The sequence below is a fragment of the Thermobia domestica genome, chromosome 6 (assembly GCF_964235325.1).
Source record: "Thermobia domestica chromosome 6, izTheDome1.hap1.1, whole genome shotgun sequence".
Classification (NCBI taxonomy): domain Eukaryota; kingdom Metazoa; phylum Arthropoda; class Insecta; order Zygentoma; family Lepismatidae; genus Thermobia; species Thermobia domestica.
Genome location: NC_137459.1, coordinates 272,781,381 through 272,805,711, shown reverse-complemented (window position 1 = coordinate 272,805,711; position 24,331 = coordinate 272,781,381). Strand labels below are relative to the sequence as shown.

The 24,331-nt window shown below is 35.0% G+C and overlaps 1 protein-coding gene across 3 annotated transcripts in view; it reads right to left on the bottom strand.

The window, feature by feature from the left end:
• Positions 1–9,647, bottom strand: part of LOC145688493 (vitellogenin-like) — a 175,022-nt gene extending 165,375 nt beyond the window's left edge. For all 3 annotated transcript variants that reach the window (XR_014131917.1, XR_014131918.1, XM_081762822.1), the window contains exons 1-2: positions 9,539–9,647; positions 1,396–1,419 (exon numbers count right to left, since the gene is read on the bottom strand). Coding sequence is in view for 1 of the 3 variants with exons in the window: in XM_081762822.1 (XP_081618948.1) it covers positions 1,396–1,419; positions 9,539–9,572 (58 nt within the window). In the remaining 2 variants the exon portion in view is untranslated. The remainder of the gene's footprint in view (positions 1–1,395; positions 1,420–9,538) is intronic.
• Positions 9,648–24,331: the final 14,684 nt, after the last annotated feature.

Genomic DNA, 24,331 nt, shown 5'->3' with positions numbered 1-24,331 from the left:
TAGGCCCATCTGTCCTAACGGAATATCCGGAATACTCCCTTCCTTTGGAGGACTCCCTTGCCCCGCCACTGGACGATTTAGAATCAAGCATTTTTGGATAGAGCAGATTACAAGTCTAAGATAATAACATGCCACCTCAGTTCAATAGCTAATAGTTTTGGAGATATTCATCCCCAAATTTGATTTTCCTACAGTTTTGGACAGTCTTAGCTCTGAAACTATGCAGTTTTGATCACGGGTCCATATGAACGTTTTTCCTTATTTTGATATGAGGAATCACCTGTTTCAGTTTGTTGGTTTAGTTCATTAACACCCTGTATATATGCCAATTAACGTCTGATGTAGATAATGGTACGTTATTGAAACTGTTACGACTTATTTTAATTTAATAAAGAAGTACATACTCTGGTCACAAAAAGAACGTTAATTATTTAAGTAATGATTCGAGAGTCAAGATGGATGGAAAAATAAATTTGGTATCGAGGCAACTTTGGCCTAGAAAATTTTAAAAACTACTTTGAAAACAGATGTAAAAACCACACATTCCGTCTGGACTTCCATATTTCTTTATGGGATGTCACGTCAGGGACTTGAGTTTTCTAGTAGTCTTATTATATCTGATAAAATTATTTCTGATGCTGCTAAGAAGTTTTATTTCAATTCATTATATTGATAAGATGGTAAAGTTCAAATTCTAACATGGGATGATACCAATTTGATTAGAATTTTATTCCGTTTGGTTGCAAGTGATGAATAGGTTTTAACTTTTATTAAATTCATTTAAATCAAAAATCAGACAAGAGAAAAAAATCTTTGAACTGAAAACAGAACTATTTTCATGTATCCATTATTATTATTATGTAACTGATGCTTAAAATAGAACACAATTTAGCCTTTTTTCCCGTCTTCATACAAAAGTGTTGATTCAGTTTGTTACACACAAACATACTGTCGCTGAGAGAGTTCAACTAATTTCTATAGCAAATCATTGATATTAAAATGAGCCTACAACTATACTGTTTAATATTAAGTTCGTGTTATTATTGTAAGCAGTTTTCCCTCAATTGATTGAACTGTGGGTAGAACTTTTGATGTTCAGATAAACTCTTATTTCCTGGCCATTTGCCATAAATTACTGCTTATCGAAAAATTATGTTTTCCATCACAATTTGATGTTTACCGCACTTTTATTATAGTAGCAAAAAAATTGCAAACTACTTAGAGGTCAATTTTGCGAAAAATGTCAAAAGGTTAACTTTTTTTGATAACAGAAAAATATATTTCCCTTGCTACTTCTCATCAATGACAAGGCCAAGAGGAAGTTACATTTTACAATAAGATTTTTTTGCCAAATGTCAAACAGTTGATGAAAGAAGATGTAAAATACATGCTCACCGTTGTCTGCAGCTGCTAACCCCACTGAAAAATTAAAAATAAACATTATAATAATTGCACACAAAAATTTACAATACATAAACATAAACTAATTTATGCATTCCTAATGGTTCTAGGATATTATTTTGTTACTTTTATTTGCATGTACTTAAAGTATATGATAAGGAGTACTATATAGTGAGCATAAAATATTGAAAATAGTGATATGATACTGAAATATTGCAGAAGGACAATCATTACTAAGTTCAGAATATCAGTTACATTACGACTTTAAAAAGTGGCTTTTTTCAGTTGTAGACTCTTATGGTTGAAGATAAGTCTTTAAATTTATTCCAGTGTTATCTCCTAGAAAGAATTTATGCAATCCACCACGCATTAGAATTAGGATTATTAATTAGATTTCTGGGCTTTCGGCAGCTATGGCCATGTTCGCTCGTCATGTATGAGGAATGGCGTCCCTCGGTAATCATAGTATCCGAGGAATTGAGGAGGAATAATGGAGTGAGAAAATAAGGAAGCAGCTTGGGATCATTGTGTTAGGTACTATCCTTGCATTTGTCTGGTGTGAACGAGGAAAACCCAGAATAAGCTTACTCAGGATGGCTAGCCTGAGAAAGCTTTTACACTTTTTTTACCGAGTGTCCCCACCGGAAATCGAACCCAGAACTGCTCGTACTATATATCATATTACATAAAACTCAATATTTTCCTAAAGTTATAATGGAATTTTTAATCACAATTTTACATTGTAAAAATTTGCAATAGTGGAATTAATTTTATCCTCTTTTACCTCCTCCCTTATCATAATGTATTTTAATCAGGCTTAATTAAAATAATAAACTTCAGGCTTATTTCCTAATATTGGAAGAAAGTACATGACAAATTTCATTAAATTATTTTATAAAATATGATGGGACAGATGTACAGACAAACAAGCAAATGCTGCTTGAATCGGATGGTAGAAGCTTGTTCACGCTCACCTAAATAAATTGTGCAGGGGTGCCCACAAGGGGGGGGCTATGACGCAAACTGCGTCATTGAAATATTTGGGGGGGTTAAAAATCTATATAAATATGTTTAAGGGTGTGTAAAAATTAATCGAAAAGATTTTTTTTCATGGAAGAACACCTACGGATAGACAGTTGAGGGGGGGTGCGTCAAGGACATGAGGGGGGGTGGGCACCACTGAATTGTGTAATTTCTTTGTGGTCCTGTTGATACTTATAACCTTGGCAAAGTGTTTATTTTCATAAGATCAGAACAATTTAATTGCATCGGTGATTTTAGAAAGAGCTTAAATCAATTTTGTGTAGCTTTGAGATACTAAAGAAAAACTGTTTAAATCCAAGACTGCAGGCTTTTCTTGCACTTGACCTATGGTTCAATGTTTCGTTTACACCGTTGTAGTACCTTCTACACTTGCTCTTGGTATACACAGTGTTGTGTATACCGCTAGAGAAATGGAAAAGTTCATAAACCAAACTTCAGAAAGATGTCACTTAAGTCCTTTCTGCATAGTACAAAGTACCTCAATGACAAGCATAGAAAAGCATTTAATTACACAGCTACACACACACACACACACAAAAGCAAACTTATGTGCAGCGGACCCAGGATTATTGTAAATTTCATGTATTTTCTTACGCCCAATCCAAACTTTGAAACACCAGGACGATTGACCATGTCAATTTCTTTTATGAGTGAAAAACTTGAGCTATTTTGAATAGAGATGATACGTATGTCACATGTATCCTTCCTGGGGTCCGCTGCACAGAACTTCTGTTGTGTGTGCGTGTGTGTGTGTGTGTGTGTTTCTGTGCGAATGCATGTATACTAGCCTTTGACTAGCTAGGGATTTCGCCCGCAGAGACTCGGACTTCTCATATGTCTAATCAGGCCCACAACTAGAGGGGGGCCACGGGATCTGCCCCCTAAACTTTTCATGGCTCCTTTAGACCTCAATATAAAATGCTATCATTAATATAAAAATCACAATTTAGATATTTGTAAGAGAATTTTTAATGACTTGGCCCACCTATCTTATTCATGGCCCTCCCAAACTTCTGCGTCTGTTTTCGGGCTTGTTCCTTATATATATATATATATATATATATATATATATATATATATATATATATATATATATATATATATATATATATATATATATATATATATATATATATAATGTTAAGGGATCTCGATATTTTAACAACACCCACTCTTTTATTCTTCGCGCCTTTTTCTTCCTTTCTAACTTATAAGAGAAACATCAAAATATGCTAAAATATGTCTTTAACAATCTTAAGTTAAAAGTCTAAACAGCAATTTTCAGGAATCTAACTTTAAAGAATTTCGAAATATAGCCATCTTATTATAACAATTGCAACATCATCCCATTTTCTTAACTTCTAAGGTAGGCCTAAACGTAAAAAAGTGCTTAAACACATCTGTAATTAATATATATGTATTTTGAAGGGATTTCGAGATATGGACATGTTATTTTAAAACTTACAACTCCTGCCCTTTTTCTTCTCGCCTTTTTCTTCCCTTCTAAGGGAAACATCTAAAACCACTGAAACACATGTTTAATTATTATAAATTAAAAGCCTAAATTTCGAAATGTGGCAATCTTATTTTCATAATTGCAACCCCGACTCCGTCTTTCTTTCCGTTTTTTCATCCTTATAAGGGAATTATGAATAAACACTGAAACACGTCTATAATAATTTAAATGAAAAATCTTACTACCAAATTTCATATTTCTAATCTTAACGGATTTCGTGATATGGCCAACTTATTTTAACATTTGAAACCCCCATCCTTTTTTCTCAGCACTTTTCTTCCCTTCTATTAGGGATTTGCAAAACCGGTTTTTATAAAAACTGAAAACCGGTTTCTACAAAAACCGAAACCCGAAAAACCATTTCGGTTTTCTCAAAAACCGGTTCGGTTTTTCACCTAAACCAGTTTCGGTTTTCTCCAAAAACCGGTTCGGTTTTACACCTAAACTGGTTTCGGTTTTCTCCAAAACCGGTTTCGGTTTTCTTCGAAACCAGCTCGAGCTGGGATCGAACCAGGGACCCCAAGGACCGGAGGTGAACGCTCTACCACTGAGCTATCGCGCCCCCCGTCAAGAAAACATATACACACTTTGAACCGTCATAGAAAACTTATGTTCCTTTATACAAGGTTCAATTGCTGGAAATGGAAAGCTTAAAGTCCAATTTGAAACATAAATGCACTTTCCCACGCAAATGTGATTACTGTTCAAAATGGCGGCCTTCGGCATCAATACATTTCCGAGTACGAGTCACTACTGATTCCGTACATCGTACCAACATGTCCAATGGGTTTTTGCGCACACCGCTTGAATCTCATTTCAAAGTGAGTCTAGGTTACATGGTTTACGTTTGTACACCTCATCTTTTACTGTGCTCCATAAGAAGAAATCCAGTGGTCCAACATTCTCAAACTTCCAGTACCACTTAACTGCGATGATAAGATGAGATGATTTTGAGTTTAATGTCTCTTTCAGCAGCAATGCTATATGAATCGTGGACCTACTGATTAACGTGGAATCCGAACCACATGAGCTCAGCCGGGAGTCGAATCCGGATCTCCCATGCCAAAGGCGCGTAAGCTAACCGCTTAGCCACGAGAGAGCTCCCCCTTAATTACCTGCTTCCGCGCTTCAAAGCTCAAACGTACGTCCGCCATCTTGCAGTTATTGCCTTGCCACGAACTGGGTTGAGTAGCTAGAGCGACAATTCTCTTGTCACCTGTTGAAGAAAAATAGCATTACTTTCTCGTAAATATTGAACCTTGTAGCACGGGAAATACTTTTTCTAATGGCGGTTCAAAGTGTGTATACTTTTTTGACGCACCCGGTATATATGAGTAGTTTACTCTTAAGGATGTTTTTTTTTTTTTTTTTTTTTTTTTTTTTGTAGATGTTTTTCTCAACAACGAGTCATACCATCTTATTTCTATTTCATAAATGAATATTTGATTAATAACTCTATTATTATTGTATAAATTATTCTTTACGAAAAAAAAATCACTAAAGTAAATTTACTCTTAGAGATGAGTTTCTTTTCAAAGTTTTGGCTCAAAAACGACAGGGACGATTTTGGTCGATTTCATAAATAAGTATTATTCTTATAATGTTGTATAAGTCACTTCTATAAGATAGAGACCTCCACGGGCCGAGCCCGGCCCGAGGCCCGAAACCCGGCCCGTAGTTGGGTTTGGGCGGGCCGACTCTGTTATTTCTTTGGGCCGACTCTGTTATTTCTTTGGGCCGGGCCGGGCTTGGGCAGGTCGACGCTCATTTCTCTTCAGGGGCTGGGGCCGATTAATTGCAATTTTTAACAATTATTTACTTTCGTTAAACGATAATTGGAATAAAGCCAAACGTTAAAGAAGTGTGACCGTGAAAAATGTTACAAAGAATGCAGTAGCTGTTTAAGAGGATTTCAGGCATTGCGCGGTAAATTGAGCTCTGACCTTGACCTTCACTGAACCCAAAATATGACAGGAAGGGGTGGAAAAGTTTTGCATGTCGCTAAACAATATTGCCATTTTCACTTTATGCTAAAAATCAATTAAGTTAGATTTTTGTTACAGGAAATGGAGTTTTTGTTCTCTCGATGACAGGCAAAGTTCTAGGAGGTAATGGTACCATTCGGGAGGCAAGCGTCAAGTTGTGAACCAGAGTTTAAAAAATGTTTCTGAGAGGTAGACCAAGTTTAATACTAAATTTTGAGAAAGATTGGGGCTCGAGCTAATTTATTTTTACATTTATCGTGTCGGGGTCGGGCCAAAAACTTCTCAAATTTATCGGGCCCGGGCCGGGCTCGGGCCGAAAATCTCCAAAACTTTTCGGGCCCGGGCTGGGCTGGGCCGGGCCTAGGTACATTAGGGCGGGATTGAGCTCGGGCCGAAAAATTCGGCCCGTGCAGGTCTCTACTATGAGAGTATCTGCAAGGGGTAGTTTACTTTTGAGGTGTTTTTATTTTATTTTATTTTTTTTTTACAATTTCGCCAAATACCACTTACGCGAGTTAGTAATTTTATATATACGGTATATATAAACAAATATTTCATTAATAACCCACAACAAATGGCTTCAGTTATTTCTTATGGAAAAATCTGAAAGAGGTACTTTACTTTTGGGAATAAGTTTCTTTCGGTGAATTTTTCCAAAAACGCCTGAAAATTTTGTTCGTATTTCACAAGGAAACCTTTCACTAATAGCTGCAGCACAACGTGATTTAGTTTAAGGAATTGGAGCGAGAAAATTTAGTGCGGTGCCCCGTACCTTTTATGTTTTTTTATTTATTTATTTTGAAATCGGTTTAGCATCCCTATAATAGGTTCGATCATGTTTACGAAAATACAATCAACTGTGTCCTTTTTTTGGGGGGGGGGGGGAAGAATTGTCGGAAAATACTCAACCCCAAAGAATAAACTAATATCCCTCGTACATTTTCTCAGGATACATGTGTTATGTCATATTGTCAATGACACAATTTTGAGAAAATCGTACAAAAAAAATGTAAACTATCTCTTCTCGATTTTCCCGAGAGATATAGATTATAGAACAGTATAGGGTTGTTATTGCAAATTTGATTGATGAAATATGAACAAAATTGCCTGAATCGCTTTCGAGAAAATCGCAAATTTTAATTTCCACCCTTCAGTAAACTACTCGAAATTTTAGGGGTGGGAAGAAAATTCGGAAATCTCTAGAGAATCACATAAGAGCATAAGTTTAAAATTTGATGTCGATACGTTGAACAGTATGACCTCTAGCCGAATATCAGGACTATCGCAGAAACGAACGAAGAGGTGGGCAGATGTCGAAAAATCACTTTTTTCGATAACAATGGGCCATGAAACGCATAAATTCCGAATTCGATTTCTTCATGATTATTATACTTTCTTTTCTTCTTTCGTCGTAGCTCGAAAGTTGTATCTATCTATCTATATCTATATTTCTCTCTCTCTCTCTCTCTCTCTCTCTCTCTCTCTCTCTCTCTCTCTATATATATATATATATATATATATATATATATATATATATATATATATATATATATATATATATATTAATGGTGGACACAGAAACCGATTTTTCGGTTTTCGGTTTTTAGAAAAACCGAAACCGGTTTTTGAAAATTTTAGCTGGTCCGGTTTCGGATTTCTTCAAAACCGATTCCAGTTTTTTTCCAAAATTTGTTCTATTTCTGACCAGAATGGTGTTTCGTTGTTCTCCGGAAACCGAATCCATTTCCACAGAAATAGTTTTGTGTTTTTTCGAAAAGTTTTCACCGAAACCAGTTTCGGTGAAAAACCGAACCGGTTTTGGAGAAAACCGAAATGTCGGTTTTTCGGGTTTCGGTTTTTGTAGAAACCGGTTTTCGGTTTTTATAAAAACCGGTTTTGCCCATCCCTAATATATATATATATATATATATATATATATATATATATATATATATGTGTGTGTGTGTGTGTGTGTGTGTGTGTTTGTGTGGTGGCAGTGCTATTAGTAATGGCTAGTTTTGACGTAAACGTAAACCGTAATTGATATAGTACACCAAACATCGTAAAATCAGAATCAATATAATTTATGCATCGTAATGGATATATTAAAGTTATTTTAAGAAACCAAATGGTTAGAGCGCATGACTTTAGTGTATCCGATCTTTCCTGGAATTACAGCATTGTGAGATATTTCAACCGGAAGTAGAGATAGGAGCTATAGTTGACCATTCATAATCAAGTAGAGTAGTGTTTCTGGGAATTTTTTCAAGAGGGTACCACTTTTATTACTCACAATGTTCTACAGACCACTGTAGAAAGAAAGTTTATTGTCTTTTAAATGTTTCAAACATTTGTTAATGCCTATCTTTTAAAATAGTATAATTAAAATTTCCTCAATTTTATATTGACATTAATCGAAGAAAATTAATATTAGTTGTTTTTAAAACAATTTAAGGCTATTAAGGATATTTTATAATGATACATCGATAAAAGCTATTGGAATTTGTACAATTGTTATCTTATTATATTATAAGGGCCGCGGTGGCTCAGTGGTAGTGTTCACCTCTGGTGCTTGGAGTCCCGGGTTCGATCTCAGCCCCCGCCAAGTGAACTTTGTGGTGGACAAACACCGTGTGCGCGGGTTTTTTCGGGGTTCTCCCGTTTCCTCCCACTTTCGTCATTCCACCATTTCATTCATTATTCATCATCACCGTCTCCTTTAGCCTAACCGGCATAATCGTGGGACGTAAAACTCAAAGATTTCATTTCATTTTTCTTATTATATTATATAATCCGTTTCTGCAATTCTCAACTATAGTGTGTGACACACAATTTGGTAGAATTTTACTATTTTATTTCATCTAATATTCAATCTAAAAGGTCCACAAGGGCAAACCTAGAAGACCACATTTTGAGAAATGCTGAAGTAGACTGTGCATTACCTGTCTAGAATTTGTTATATGCACAACTTCATTAAAATTTGTGGGCACCCAAAAAGAAAAATATAAGTGCTCATTCATGTGTTGTGCATAACTCCCTCACCGAAACAAAATCATAAATACGCCACTGGTGGTAATGTATTGCTACAAAATTATTTATTAATACCATAATAAGCTTCAGGTACTACTTTTGTGCGTATGTATGTGTGGTTCCTACTTTAGCTGTTGAAATTCACAGCTAAAGTTTAACCCACTTATGAATAATGGTATAATTAAAAATGACAGTTGTGATATAACACTTTCCACGTTAGAGGTAAATAGAAAAGGTACAAAAGATCCCAAATAGTAAATTAAACAGTCTGGAGATGTATGTTTTATTGGGGATTGAGTACCACTAAGCACTAATTTCTGGCGCGAAAATTTTTGGATTCGGAGGAAGTAGTGGACCAGTGTGAAGTTGACCCACCTGTTCTTGTTGTGTCTTAACTTCTCAACAAAACCAGTACTAATTCTAGAAATCTGTCACATTAGCACTAATTCTTGGTGAAAAAAAAAATCAATTCGCAGAAAGTGGTTAAACCAACTTCAGGCGCGTCTATTCTTGGGCTGTAGCCTTAGAAAGTTAGTTCATGATACAATTTTATTTAACTTACCAAGGAGGCAGAATAGAAACGTCCAAGTCCACATGATAGCTTCGTCCGGAATTCAATATTAGAAAACAGAGTATGCAAAATTATCGTAATTATATTCTAAGGTTAAGTTCATGATAAGAATCATTTGACTTTATCTCATATTACAACTCAGCAATGTCAATTTTAGCTTCGTGAGCATTCTTTATTGAAAATGTCATCTTGTTCTTTTAATTCTAAAAACTGGCATTGCGAAAGATTAGAAAGACCTATGGTGGTATTATTTTATACATTATTGTTAGTGATGTATTTAAAATGAAATGAAATCTTTAAGTTTCACGTCTCACGATTATGCCGGCTAGGCTAAAGGAGACGGTGATGATGAGAAATGAATGAAATGGTGGAATGAAGAAAGTGAGAGGAAACGGGAGAAGTGATGTATTTGAGTGAAGTAACCGATTATATATTTATATCCTGCTTTGAAAATAGTTATCGGTGCAAGTTTGATTTCATTCAATTCCGGAAACAGTCACATTTTCTTCATGGTCACGGGGTACCTAGGTCATTGGCTCTGGGCCACACCTCTAGGTCATTGACCTTTGGCTTCAATTTTTTTGCTGACTACTAGATATAACGGGAGGCCTACTACTTACAGAATCCCGCAGTCCTTGCACCACTGTCACAAGTACACCAATACTCGACCACTCTATCAATTACAGCCAGGTCGTGTCCGAATGGAACAGCTGAAAAACCTCTTGTGGTTTGTTTTGTTCGGAGTATCTCGATTGTAGGATGCCCTTCACCAGAATGGCACTAGCTTGATCGATTTCCATGCCAATGACGTAGTAATCGATATTTGTCTGGCCCGTATACTTTTGCAGCTCCACGGAGCATCGCTGTCCTTATCATCATCAATGTCAGCATTGGTTGCAGTCTGCATATGAGGTCACACTGTCCAGTTGATAGGAGCCACAGGCAATGAGACAGGGGTCGTCTTTAATGAGTCGCGGGAAGGTTGTGGCGATATCGGCAACTGGGATAGCACTGTAACCAAGTGCATTCCTCAGCGTTAAATTTAATGGTTTCAAGATCTCCGCAACCAACTTGCCCATCTCGTTCTCCGTTTTCATGCGATCCAGTAGGCGTTGGGCCAAAGCTGGATTGTCCTAGCTCCAGGGGCCCTGCTCTGTGGAATATAAAAATGGATACCACTTGCCTCCATGGTTGTCTTGGCATCCCAAAAGCCACGATCCGCCACCAGCGTTTGAAAGGCAGCTAGTTATTTTGAAGAATATTATTAAGAATGGAAGCGGGGTAAAAGACAAGCAAAGCCACCAGGCACCTGTTAAAGAGAATGGGCGTCATAAACCTTTTTAAGTTGTTCTTCTGCACGGACCAGATTTTGAACTGAAAGACAGTTTTTCGAGCTCCCGCAATCTCGATATCCACCATCCACAATGGCCAGCAGCCGACCTTCGCTGATCTGAAACAAAAGTTGGGCAGTAATGCTGGTTTGTCCAAGCAATGTGGCTCGACCAGGTGTATTCAGCACTCGTAGAACACTGGAAAGAACACCTTTTGCACTTCTTTGGATCCATGACGTCCAAAAGTGCATGATGCATGACCAGATCTACCTTTGTGGTACTGTGAGAAACACTAGTGGATCCAAGACGATCGTTTGGGGAGCGGTTCACTTTCTGGAAGATGAGCGTAGCCTCAGGATGACTAGAATTTTAATTTTCAAGAATGGGATGCATATGAACCCGAGGCTGGAGGGGGGGTGTAAACCTGATTTCCTGATTCCATTTTGGGACCCGATTTTTTTAAAAAATGAAAGTGTATTATTTCTGTAGATTTAAGTTAAATACGCACTTTCGTTTCGGAGACGTGGCGGTGTCATGATTCACTTCACACATAGTCAACGCGATATATCAGATGCCCTGTCTTGCACAGTGCTTGCACAAAGGAAAATACTATATTGAAAATGGCATTCATTTTAACGAAAAAGTGTACAATTTGCTCTAATCATTTATATTTCGAATAACAATTGCGGGACAACAGTTGAAAAGAAAGACAGGCTCAGTCGAGCCACAAATAGATAACAAAAGTATGCATGCATAGAGAAACATTGTATAATTATAACTATGTTTACAACATCAATTATACTAGTCTTTGCCCCCAGGGCCCCAATTGTTCGGCATACTAGTCTTTGCCCCTCGCACAATATAGCAAATGCTTTTACGTGGTACGGTGGCACGATATGTCGCGTTATTCCTTCTGTCACTTTCATATAGAACTGATTTGAGCTAAAACTGTCACGAAATTCATATATCCCGTAGGGCGTTTAGTGAACAACCCCCACCTCTTTTCCTTCCCTTCTACGTTAAATGAAATGAAATAAAATTTTGAGTTTTACGTCCCACGGTTATGCCGGTTAGGCTAAAGGAGACGGTGATAATGTGTAATGAATGAAATGGTGGAATGAAGAAAGTGGGAGGAAGCGGGAGAACCCCGAGAAAACCCACGCACACGGCCCTTCTATGTTAAGTGGCGAAAAACGCTCAAATACAAGTTTATTTTAAATGAAATATCAAAGTACCAACTTTCATGTCTCTAAGGAATCATGAGATGTGGACATCTTATAACAACAACAACAACAACAACAACAATAATAATAATAATAATAATAATAATAATAATAATAATAATAATAATAATAATAATAATACCCCTTTTCTCCCCTCCTATGTAAAATATCAAAAATGCTGAAATACGTATTGAATTATTTTAAGTGAAAATTCCATGTACAAAATTCCATGTTTCTAACTTTCAATTCTTAGATAAGGTCAAGTGGGGTAATTGTGAAGCACAGAAAAAGTGGGGCTATTGTGAAACCACCCTGTTTTTCAGTACTCTGTGACTTTGAAGTCTCAAGAAAAATATATTATAAGAAGACAGAAAATTTATTGCTATATCAATTATATATATCTCAAATAATTGAAGTATGACAGTTTTTGATTTTAAAAAAATATAATCTGAAAGCATTCATTTTAAAAAGAAAAAAAAAACTTTTATTTTTTTCTTGCCAAACTTTTGTTATGTCTTGTATACCAAATGCCTCACTACCTAAATATATATTACTGTAGAGGATATTTGGGTTTTTCACGCTATGTAAATGATGCATGGTGGAGGGACAACATGGGTCAAAAGACAAGGGCTATTATGAAACGAGAAAATATTTAAATATATGAAGCGAAGGAGTGCATGCTAACTATGATGTTTCAGTGCCACTATGTCATACAGCACCTAAGAATAAGCAATAGAAGGCTCGTGACTCTTCGAGTAGCGACGAAGAATGTCTTGCTGAAGCTTGCTCAAGAATGCTTGCTTGTCTGAATGCATCTTCTGAAGATGATAATTTGGATGACCCACAACCTGACATTTCGTCAAAATAGAGGAACCTGAAACAGTGCATTAGACCAGAATACTTTGTTCTTGCAAATTTTAAAGTACCATATAGTGTAATGCCGAAATAGTACCATATATAATTATATTGTTACAGTATTAAGGGTCCTACCTCATGATGAATGTGAAGTTGTGGTATTTAAATCAGATGCGAACAAGAAAATATTTGAACCTGTTGAAACTGACATTTCTTTGGCAGTCGAATATCATTGGCATTATGCCTATTCCTACAATGGTAATGTTTGGTGATACATATAAGTACTGTTTTGGAAAGATCGTTGATGTGTGAGGCCTACCGCTCACTGGTGACAAAACAGTTGCGGAACTATCTTGTCGCTGTCGCCTACAGTCAGCAACTTCACGGCGACAAAACATTTCTTTTGCCACACCCTCGCTCACTGACAACGGCAACAGAAAAGTTGCCAGGTATTAAAAATCACAATTTGGCGGGATTAGATACAGTACGATGGACTTTGAAGAATGTGCTATTGTTTGGGCTCTAATGCTGAATTTAAGAAGGAAAAAAGGAGAAAAATGAAATACTGGGTACTCCTATATACAGTGAGAGATTGCTAAAGGAAAAATTTTACAAGCTATATAGTGAATAGAACAATTTTTCTTAGCATGTCCATCCATGGAGTCTGGAGAGAAATAATCTCAAAATTGGGTGGATTGAGCGTCCTTAAAGGCCTATTAGACATGTATCCTCACATGGGCACCTTTCACCTTTCTTTGTCAATTCACACTCGGAATAAACGTGCACAGGTTTCTGGGTGTGTTGAAGTTCAAAGCAGGACATGAGTGTTCTGCGAATCATTTCTTCGACTGTGAGACACCCATCTGAAATGCAGAACTAAATAATTCGAACAGATTAACAATGAGAGAGAGGGAGACGACACAACATTATTATAACAAGATCTTCTAATATGTTTTTTGCTTTTTAGAAGTAAGCAAAAAGTATCCTAAGTACGCCAATGCTATCAAACTTACAAAGGTAGCGTGAATGGGGAACAAAAAATGACAGCATTGTACATCGTAAATAACTATAATACGAACGGGAACAATTATTCAAATCAAAATATAACAATAACAACGAAAATATAAAACTACTGGAAATAATTAACAAAACGAAACTTAGCTGCAATCCGACAACACTGTACCGTGACTGTACTCTCAGATGTTCTGCGTATAGACATAAAATAAAAATTAACTTTCCTTGTTCTTTGCGCGTACTCTTCACGTTTTAAATTCAGTCATTTTTATCTTGTACAGTTGTTTTTTTTTCACATTTGAAGTGTAAAGAAAATTGAGAATGGTAATTTTATCTGTATTTTTTTCTAGGTGTGGGAACTCAATAAAAATAGTAGTGTCTAGTAAGACAGCAATATGTAATTATCGAAAATTTACCTACCTGTGTTGTTTCTTGGCTGGAAAGCTCATCCCAGGCTTTTATAACAACGAAACATTCTTACTCCCACAATTTCTTTTTTAAATTTATATCTGAACAGCTATTCATGCAAACTTTATATATATATATATATATATATATATATATATATATATATATATATATATATATAACGCTACTCGTTTCTCTATTTCCTCAATTAATTTCTCATTGTCTTCATAAATTAAGACATACATGTATTCGCCGTCGCCGCAGTGAGCGGACTCCCATAAGACTCAATGCATTTTTAGATGTTGCGCAACTGTTCCGTCACCAAGCTGTCGCCCTACTTGGTGACACTTCGGCAACTTTTCTGTCGCCGTCGCCTCAATGAGCGGACTCCCATAAGACTCAATGCATTTAGCCAGAGCAACAATATAGTTGCCCAACAAAATGTTGCCAGTGAGCAGTAGCCCTTAGAAGTGTAAAAGATAGAACTGTTTGTAGGTACTCCAATGAGAACATTATATTCTTAGAACTTTTCATATTATGCAACAGAAGTGTGTGTCTATGATTATTGTTCAGTACAAGCTGTGAAAGGTGCATCTTCTTTTTATTTTTCCGCGTTTAATTGGATCATGTTCGATCACGAAAATGGCATGATATTTTATAATTAATATTTTCTGCATGATAATCAGCTTTTGTTTTAAATGAAAACAAAGGAATTTTTGGTGAAGACAGAAAATGAAAATAATTTTTCTTAACTCCAAGTCTGCTTTCCATCATCACTTACTTTCAAAGTTATTCTGATAAAGTAAGTATCAAAAATACGAGTTATTATTCATTTAATTTTCGATACGGAATCACTCTGTGATTACCTGAGATATATACACTAAATTTTGTCCTGTGAAACATTACACTCAAAGCATTTTATTATAGTCCCCAGTATTCTTTAGTCTTCAATCCTGTAAGTTATACAGGTATTTCACAGTAGACCCATTGCTGTTTCAAAATAGTTCCAAATGCAGGAGCTATTTAGAAACACATGTTTCCATTCTTCCAGGAAAACTACATATGATAACGAAAAGTGTCTGAGGTATTTTGAAAGATGTTTGTGTATCGTTTTTTTTTTTTCATGTTTCTAACCCAAGCAGTTTTTGCTGTACACTCAAAAGTATGTTTTCTCGTTTCACAATTACCCCACTTGACCCTATTGAAATCTTATTATAATAATTGCAATCCCACCCCTTTTTTTCCACCTCTTTTTTTTCTCATTTTACTAAAGTATCAAAAAACGTTGAAACGCGCGTCAAGTCATTTTAAATGAGAAATCCAAATACCAAAGTTCAAGTCTCTAACCTTAAGGGATTCGGCGAGATGGCCATCTTATTTAATTAATTTCCAACCTTTCCCCCTTCCTTTCTTCGAATTTCCAAAAAAATCCTTCCTTAGTGATACCCTACGCCACAAATCTTATCTACTGTCCGAATTTCAAGTTCCTAGCTTAAGCGGTTTGGCCTGTGCGAAGATCAGTTATTCTCTCAGGAATTCATCTTTTATATCTGGGGCTGAGAGGTAAACTATGCCAAGTCACTTTTTGGCCGAAATTGAGTTATCGCTTTTTCTTACTTACATTAGTACGAGGGACACTAAGAAAGTTTTGAGATGTGGACAACTGGAACGCAGGAAGTGAAATTTTTTCCCCTCAATAAACAATCGACTCAATTCAACAAAATATTGTCTTGAAAACACTTTTTCACTTCTGTGAAATTAATATTTTATGACTTGTACTACTTTGCTTCTCAGCCCCAGGTATATGAAATACAATAACAGCTTGTGTTATTTCCCAAGAAAAGATGAACTGCCACTAAAAGTCACAATGAATTCCAGGTCCCTTCTTAATATTTCCTTGTTGAACTTCCAAAAGTCATGACTCTCTTTGTTGATCTAGTAGCTAGTGAACGTACCTTTGATCTTTGATGCGTGAGGCTCTGTGGCTTGATTCCCGACGAGTAAGCATTGAAAGCACTACAGTGGTTCAGATCCAACTATAAACTCTAGGTCTCATTCTGTAAAGCATCACTTTTGACAAACGACGTAAATACATATCAATCAATCAACCAATCGAAAAGTCTCAGATTCAGAGAGCTTTTCGGTAACGAGCGCTGAAGATGCTATATTTCTCTTTATTCAAGGTAAGGGTAATTGAAGTTCTGGGACCCGAATTCCATTTCCATATCCTTTTTTTAGGACATTGTTTTAAAATATACATTTTTAGTTCAAAGAGTAAGGCGTCTTGCCCTCCTTCCTACGGCTGTGCGTCCAATGAATGAATCATATTCTCGCTCGATTGGAGCTTATGGTGACCGCCTCAAAGTATTAAGGACAGAAGCATTCATAATTCAAATATGTCGGTATTAAGTACTATTAAGTACCACATAGACTATTTTGATTAGACTCTACTAGGCTTGTCGTACAGGTTGGGTCGGTCGGGAAAAGATCACTATTTGTATTTCCCAACAATAAATGCTGGAAGTAAAAGAAAAGATCTTTGGGGGGCGGTTGCCACGTGGATCCGCCAGTGGTGAGAAATCATCCACATAACGTTCAGGTTTAGGAATGGGCTGAACAGCCTGTTCATTGATAGCCATCGTCCCCTTCTGTCTCTGGCTCTTGTCCACTCACTGTGGTCCTCCTCACCTCACCACCCAATACGAGATCACCACCGTCGTTCGTGTCCTCATTGTGGCTGATCTTCATGATGTGACAGTAGGTTTTCTATAAACATCCACTAGAACTTGGTCACCTAGCAGTGTTTCAGAGTTAACTTGCCATTTACGAGTCTGGCAAATGTTAATACAATTCTTGCAGAGACTTTCTTCGGGGAGTGGATTTTCAGAATCTACAGGTTGGAGTTGCCTTTCACAGCCATTAGTCATCGCGACTACATTGGATTTCACCACTGCTCTCAGGAAACCCAGACATTTTCAACACCACCACCCACATACACAAACTCCATGTCCAAAACGCGTTCTCTACCGTAGAAGAATCGGTTCCATTCCCTTTCAAGGTTCTATGCCAGATAGTTTCAAAGATATTTTGATATTATTATTATTATTATTATTATTATTATTATTATTATTATTATTATTATTATTATTATTATTATTATTATTGTTATTATTATTATTATTAGAACGGTCTTTCACGGACGAAGTAAATTGTGAGGATTACGATATCTATTGTATCACAGAAACATGGCTAAAGGAAACAAATGTGCATTTTGTACAATTATCTAATAAATACAATATCATTAGGAGGGATAGGAACCTGGCATTAGAAAACAAATCTAAGGGGGGTGGATGTATGATTTTAATAAACAATAAATATTCATACTCAATGATACAAGTCCCTGACGATAGGTTAGATGTAATAGTACTAAAAATTTTAATCCCTGACCATAAACCACTTTTACTTTGTTTGCACTATTTTCCACCTACTTTATCGTTAAAGAATTTTACAAATTACTGTGACTGGTTGAGTTCTTACTTGTTAACAATAAACGGTAATTTTATAATATTAGGTGATTTTAACGCTGGAGGAATCGACTGGGAAACTGGGACTGTAACCGCTAGCAATTTTTATGTTAAGAAAAAAGCAGAAAAGGTAGTAGAATTAAGCAACCTTCTTCAATTGAATCAGCTAAATAAGTCATACGATGTCATGAATAAGGATAAAGTATTGGACCTGTTACTTACGAATATAGAAAATAGTGCAATAAATTTTAATGTTGAACCAATTACAAAAATTGATCGTTTTCACCCACCATTTGTGTACTCATGGAATATTATAAGAAATAATAACTTTCAAAAGAATACAAAACAGACCAGCAATTATGACTTTAAGAAAGCGGATTTCTTACAGGTTTATTACGGAATAAAGAATATAAAAGAAATTAATGATCCTACCAACAATGTCGATAAAATGTCTGAAACCTTGTATGACAATATATACGAAGTTTTTGATTCTTACGTACCGAAGAAGCTGTATAATAATAATACAACATATAGAGACCCGTGGATGACTAGAGATCTTAAATCATTGATAAATAAGAAAACAAAATATTTTGTAAAGGCTAGACAATCAAATAATAAAATTTGGTATCAGAGGTACTCCGACTTAAGAAAGGTGGTCAGAAAGAAATATCTTGAGGCTAGAAAAGTTTACTTCTTATCATTGGAGAACAGTATTTGTAAAGACAGTGTGTACTTCTGGAGATCTTTCAAAAAATCACACAATAAACAAATACCAAAACAGATGAAGTATAATGATACATCATTGTTAGAAATTACTGACATAGCAGAATGTTTTAAAGTCGTATTTTATAATTCTTTTAATTTTGACTCCAACCAAAGTAAAAGATGTAAGGTTACGAAACTGACAGAAAATAATGATAATTATATGTCGATTTGTATTCCATCCATTACGCAAAAAAATGTAATTGAAACAATTAGTAAAATTAAAGGGAGTACTACACCTGGACCTGATAACGTTCCATATTATGTAATTAAAGGCTGTAGCAATGAAGTAGCGTCAAATTTAGTAAACATATATAACGCGTCGTTAAAGACTGGAATATTTCCTTCAAAATGGAAGCAGTCATACGTAGTGCCAATATACAAACATGGTGATCAAAATGACGTTAAAAATTATAGGCCTATAAGTTTAGTAAGTGTTTTCTCTAAGATTTTTGAAATAATTGTGCACAAACATTTATATTTTAATGTAAAGAATACATTAAGTGATATGCAACATGGTTTCTATAAAGGTAGATCAATTGCAACAAATCTTATCCATTTTACTGATTATACATACTTTGCACTGAAAAGTAATCTACAGGTAGATGTTATATATATCGATATGTCAAAGGCTTTTGATTCCATTGATCACAAATTACTTCTAAGTAAGTTATCAAACATTGGCCTATCATTGTCATATATTAATTGGTTTGAAAGTTACTTATCAAATAGAACTTTTAAAGTAAAGATAGGGAATGTAAAATCTAGTCAAGGTCAAATAGGGAAGGGGATACCTCAGGGATCTCCCCTGGGGCCACTTCTTTTTTCTCTATTTATCAATGATTTACCAGCAAAAGTCGAATACTCAAAAATACTTTTATACGCAGATGACATAAAGCTTTTTAGAGTAGTTAATAACGAGTATGATAATTATCTGCTGCAGAAAGATTTAGATACAGTATATCATTGGTGTGAAAATAATTTATTAATGATCAACTCTGAGAAAACTAAACATATGACATTCACTAATAAAACTCAATATTTTGTTAGCAAGTATAAAATCAATGGAGTAACAATAGACAAAGTTCAGCAAATTAAAGATCTCGGTATTTTGTATGACAGACAATTAAAATTTGCTAATCACATAAATGACGTTGTGCAATCAGCAAGGAAAAAAATAGGTTTTATATTTTATCAATGGCCTGATTTTATAAATGGTAGTTCGTATGTATACTTATATAAGACACTTGTTAGATCTAAATTGGAATTTGGTTCAGTTGTCTGGAATAGTCTATCCAACACACTTGTTAACAAAATCGAAGCTGTACAGAAATGTTTCGTAAGGCTACTGTGTTATAAAATGAAAAAAGATTACTATGCACATGAATATGGATATTGGTTAACATTTTGGGGGCTTCAAGAACTATCGGAAAGGAGGAAAGTTACTGATAAATTATTTATTCAAATGGTGTTGGAAAATAAATATAGTAGCGAATATTGCTTAGAAAATATAGGAATAAGAGTGCCGACTTATAGTGTTAGGAATCAATCGACATTGGTTGCATTAAACTTAAAAAGTGAAATACTAAGAAGGATGACAATGTCCTACAATTTAAAATGAACAAATGTTAAGAGAAATATCAGAGCATTTCTTACAAAATTAAACAGTTTTAACTTTATGACAAGGGTTCTAGCTGCTTATCTTTATTTTATTGTTATTGTGTATATTCAGTGTATTTTTATGTTATAATCTTTTACTCAAAGAACCAGTCTTTTACGTTAAAATATGACAATAAGTGAAAGAGATTTCTGCATGTCAAGGTCAAATTTTAAGTAAGGTCTTTTCATTATTTTAAATGGTAGTTAAATGAGACTATAATTTGCATAGTTCTTTTAATCGTATATTTTGAGACTGACAGCTTTCTTTTATTTTTTGTTTTATATATCAGTTTGAACCTTATAATTTTAATATATTACTCTTCTGACAAAGGCTTTATCCTGCTCTAATAGTAATTTTATGTTATATAATTTCTGGTCTGTTTAAAATGATTATATAATAATTTTAACATAGTGCTGTATTTTTGCTTATGAGCTGTTCATAGCACTTAAAATAAAGTTATTATTATTATTATTATTATTATTATTATTATTATTATTATTATTATTATTATTATTATTATTATTATTATTATTATTATTATTATTATTATTATTATTATTAACATAGTAAAATTAACCTAGAGAAATCAATAAATCCATTATCATTAGAAATTACTGTGAACATGTGTTACCAAGAACCCTGCTACAGTAGTGTTGACGATGAGCAGCTATTCGCTAGAAAATTGGCTTCTATGGCACACATGGGTTTTGAACATGGGTTTGAATCTTCATCACGCTCTTCCATCTTCATCATGTTGGGTACATTTAAATCATTTTTTGCTTAAATATAACGGCTACGTCTACTAGAATATAACCCACTTGTTATATTCTGAAAGTGGGTTTCCAAGATATCTTATGAAACCAGCTAAGAAGCAAATCTGAACGCAAATATTTTTTTTCTTAATTTACTTGACCCCATCCGAGCGTAGCTGGGGCTTTACCATTGATACTTTTCTTTGTTTCCTTCGTGATTGTTAAGAATTGCATTTTTCTGTGTATAACGCATAACTCGTTTCATTTTTTAAAAGTATTTTTTTTTTTAATTAATGTCCCACTGACACATACTTAAACAGTGACGACGGGTTGATAGTGATGAATCCAACATTTGCCCATAGTGATGAATCACGAGCCAAAATTGTTCACATCACGTTCAAACAGTTTCAAGTTGTTCCATTACCTGTTGTACTGAGTGCACTTTTGTTCAAGAGTCAGAGGATGTAAGACCCATCGGGCTGAAAACTTTGATAAACCAAATTCGTTGTTCAGAATATGATCTGCTCACTCCTGTCATATGCTTAGAGCTATAATTTCCAGGAAGCTTCCAATACTCATTTTTCAAGATTAGACTGATATTTATTAATAAGATACAAATACAAGAAAATACTTGCACACAGTGGGAAAATTATTTTCTTGTTATTGTTGTTGCGTTGAGGGGTATTAGCCATGAAACAACAATCTCCAAATGGCGTCAAAATACGATGCGATGATTGAAAAGCTTCGAGCTTTCAGCAAACTGTAAGAAATACAGATTTGGTACTGAATTCGAGTGCTGAAGATCTCTTATCCAAGTTACCTGCATCGCTTTCAAAATTTCGTCCATCTTGAGAATTTTTTATAAAGATTCGGTAACAAATGGAAGTCTGAGAGTCAACTCTGCTGAATAGGGTAGATGACGAACTAGTTTAAATACGTAATCATAGTTGTCATGGCAACAGCTGAGATGTGGCCTGAAAATGTTGTCATGGTGGTAGATAATTTCTAATCCTGATAATTCTTGTATTTGAGTCGTCCAGTTCCAAAATGGATCTTGTCCATTTACAGAAAATCCCAGAAAACTTTCTTTTAGAAATGTAGGATCTATCTGTTTTGTAGAACTGGGAATAATTGAGTGATGTGAAAAACCTGAACATCCTCAAATATTTCCAATTCTACAAAACGCATCGATCTTACAGTTTTTCTCGGTTTTCTGGGATTTTCTGTAAATGAACAAGAGCTGTTTCGGAACTGAACGGCTCATTTGTAACTCCTGCTATTTTTGGTTTTGATGATAAAATTCCGCTCTCCATACATTCGTTAAATAAACAAATTATTACTTCTAGGACACAATTAGCACTTTAAGAAATCTTATGAGGGATATTATCACTAATTTATTTTGAATATTTTAAAGGCATATAGCGAGTTTAATACTGCGTTTTTGTAAAGTTGGTGTAAGGAAGATGATATTTGTGATTCGAAGAACTCTCGTTTCTAGCACCCCAAGAATCTCTTTAAAATGGATTTTCCGCCTTACTAGGGTATCATCAACATGTATACACAGTACCCTTGACAAAGATTAATTTTAATTACTTCGTTCATGTGGCCGCGGTGTCTCAGTGGTAGAGAGCTTACCTCTGTGAGTGGGGTCCCTGGTTTGACTCCAGCTCTCACCAAATAGGCTTTGTGGTATACGAACACCGTATTTTCTCGAGGTTCCTTCATTTTCTCCCACTTTCTTCAGTTCTCCATTTTGTTCATAATCTTCATTACCGTCTCCCTTAGCCTTGGAGAAAATCGTGAAACATAAAACTCAAACAAACAAAAAAAAAAAAAAAGAAAAAAGAAAAAGAAAGAAAAATCCTTCGTTCGAATGAAAACAATTTCTTATATTGGCCTTTCTATGGTCGACGAAGATTTCTTTGATCACCTCCACTTTATCAATATCGTGTTTTCTACAGGTGTTTTGAAGACCTTGATTTTTGAACATTGTTGTATTTCGCATCCTAAATATATTTTTTTTCAGCCTAATGTCTGTGTTTCTTTTCATCATGTTTGTGTAACGGCTTGTCAAGCGCATAAAACTCCATAGACACTTGCAAAACCAAGCTGATCATTGAATAATTTTATAAATTCTCCTAAGTTTTTTTCTATGTTCCTTGGGGGCATTAATGTTGTATTAAAGTCATGTTTTATGATAACGTTTTGTAATTTATTTGAAATTAAATAACATAAAGGGACGTCTATCCATTTCTTAGTATTATATTTTGCTTTAGAGTTGTCCATTTCGAGCGATATTTCAACCTGATGCAACTACTTTATCAAAGTACCAATATTGTAACCATTTTGTTTCTGATGTTTACTAAAAGTTAATTTCAGAAGTTCTGTTATTGTCACTGGAAAATGAAATTGAGGAACCAATTGCTATCCTTAGGTTTCGATTTCTCTTAAACGTTAGCTTTCGTTTAAACTTGTGTGTGCCGAATTTATGTACATGTATCGGGTATATCGTGTATATGTTGTATCTTTGCCGTATACTTTGTGGAATTTGTTTCGGCAATCTCCTGTACATGCTCAGATCTAGAAAATTTATACTGTTGTTAATTTTAGTTTTGTTTGTTATTTTGATGTTAGAATGTATGGAGTTTAGACTGTTAATTAGAAACTTTGAGCACCTATCTTATATACGAGTAAATGAATCGTATAATCTAAAATTTGGTAATATTTTGTGCATTATAACTGGAGATTTTAAAATTTTGGTTTCAATAGGATTCATCACTTCATTTGCTAAAAACGGGAATAGTGGTTTCCAAGACTAATTTGCAAGTTCGTAAAATTTCTCCGAAAATTGGAAAAGGTTACTTTTCAGGCAGCACTCCTAGTATTTCAACAACTTCAATTCTGGGAATTTTTTTCTTCTGTTAAAAAAAAACTCGGGTACGATGTATTTTATATTTTCGTCATGCAAAGAAGCCAATTTCATACTATTTGCATTCGCGAGTGATGTAAATTCTTGTTTTACAATGACACTCTTATCCAGTGCATGTTCTAAAGTTTCCGCGAATCGATTAAAATATCGGAGTAAGTATTTCGAAAGGAGATAGGACGGGTGATTAAGTTGCTGACATAATTCGCTTTAGTGGATCATCTTTGCCTTTGTCTTTACAATATTAACAGAAGTCAGTGAAAATTTGACGTTTAATATGATTTTTTTTTAAATGGTAGGACTACGGTAACAGGGTAGAGAAGAGCTAG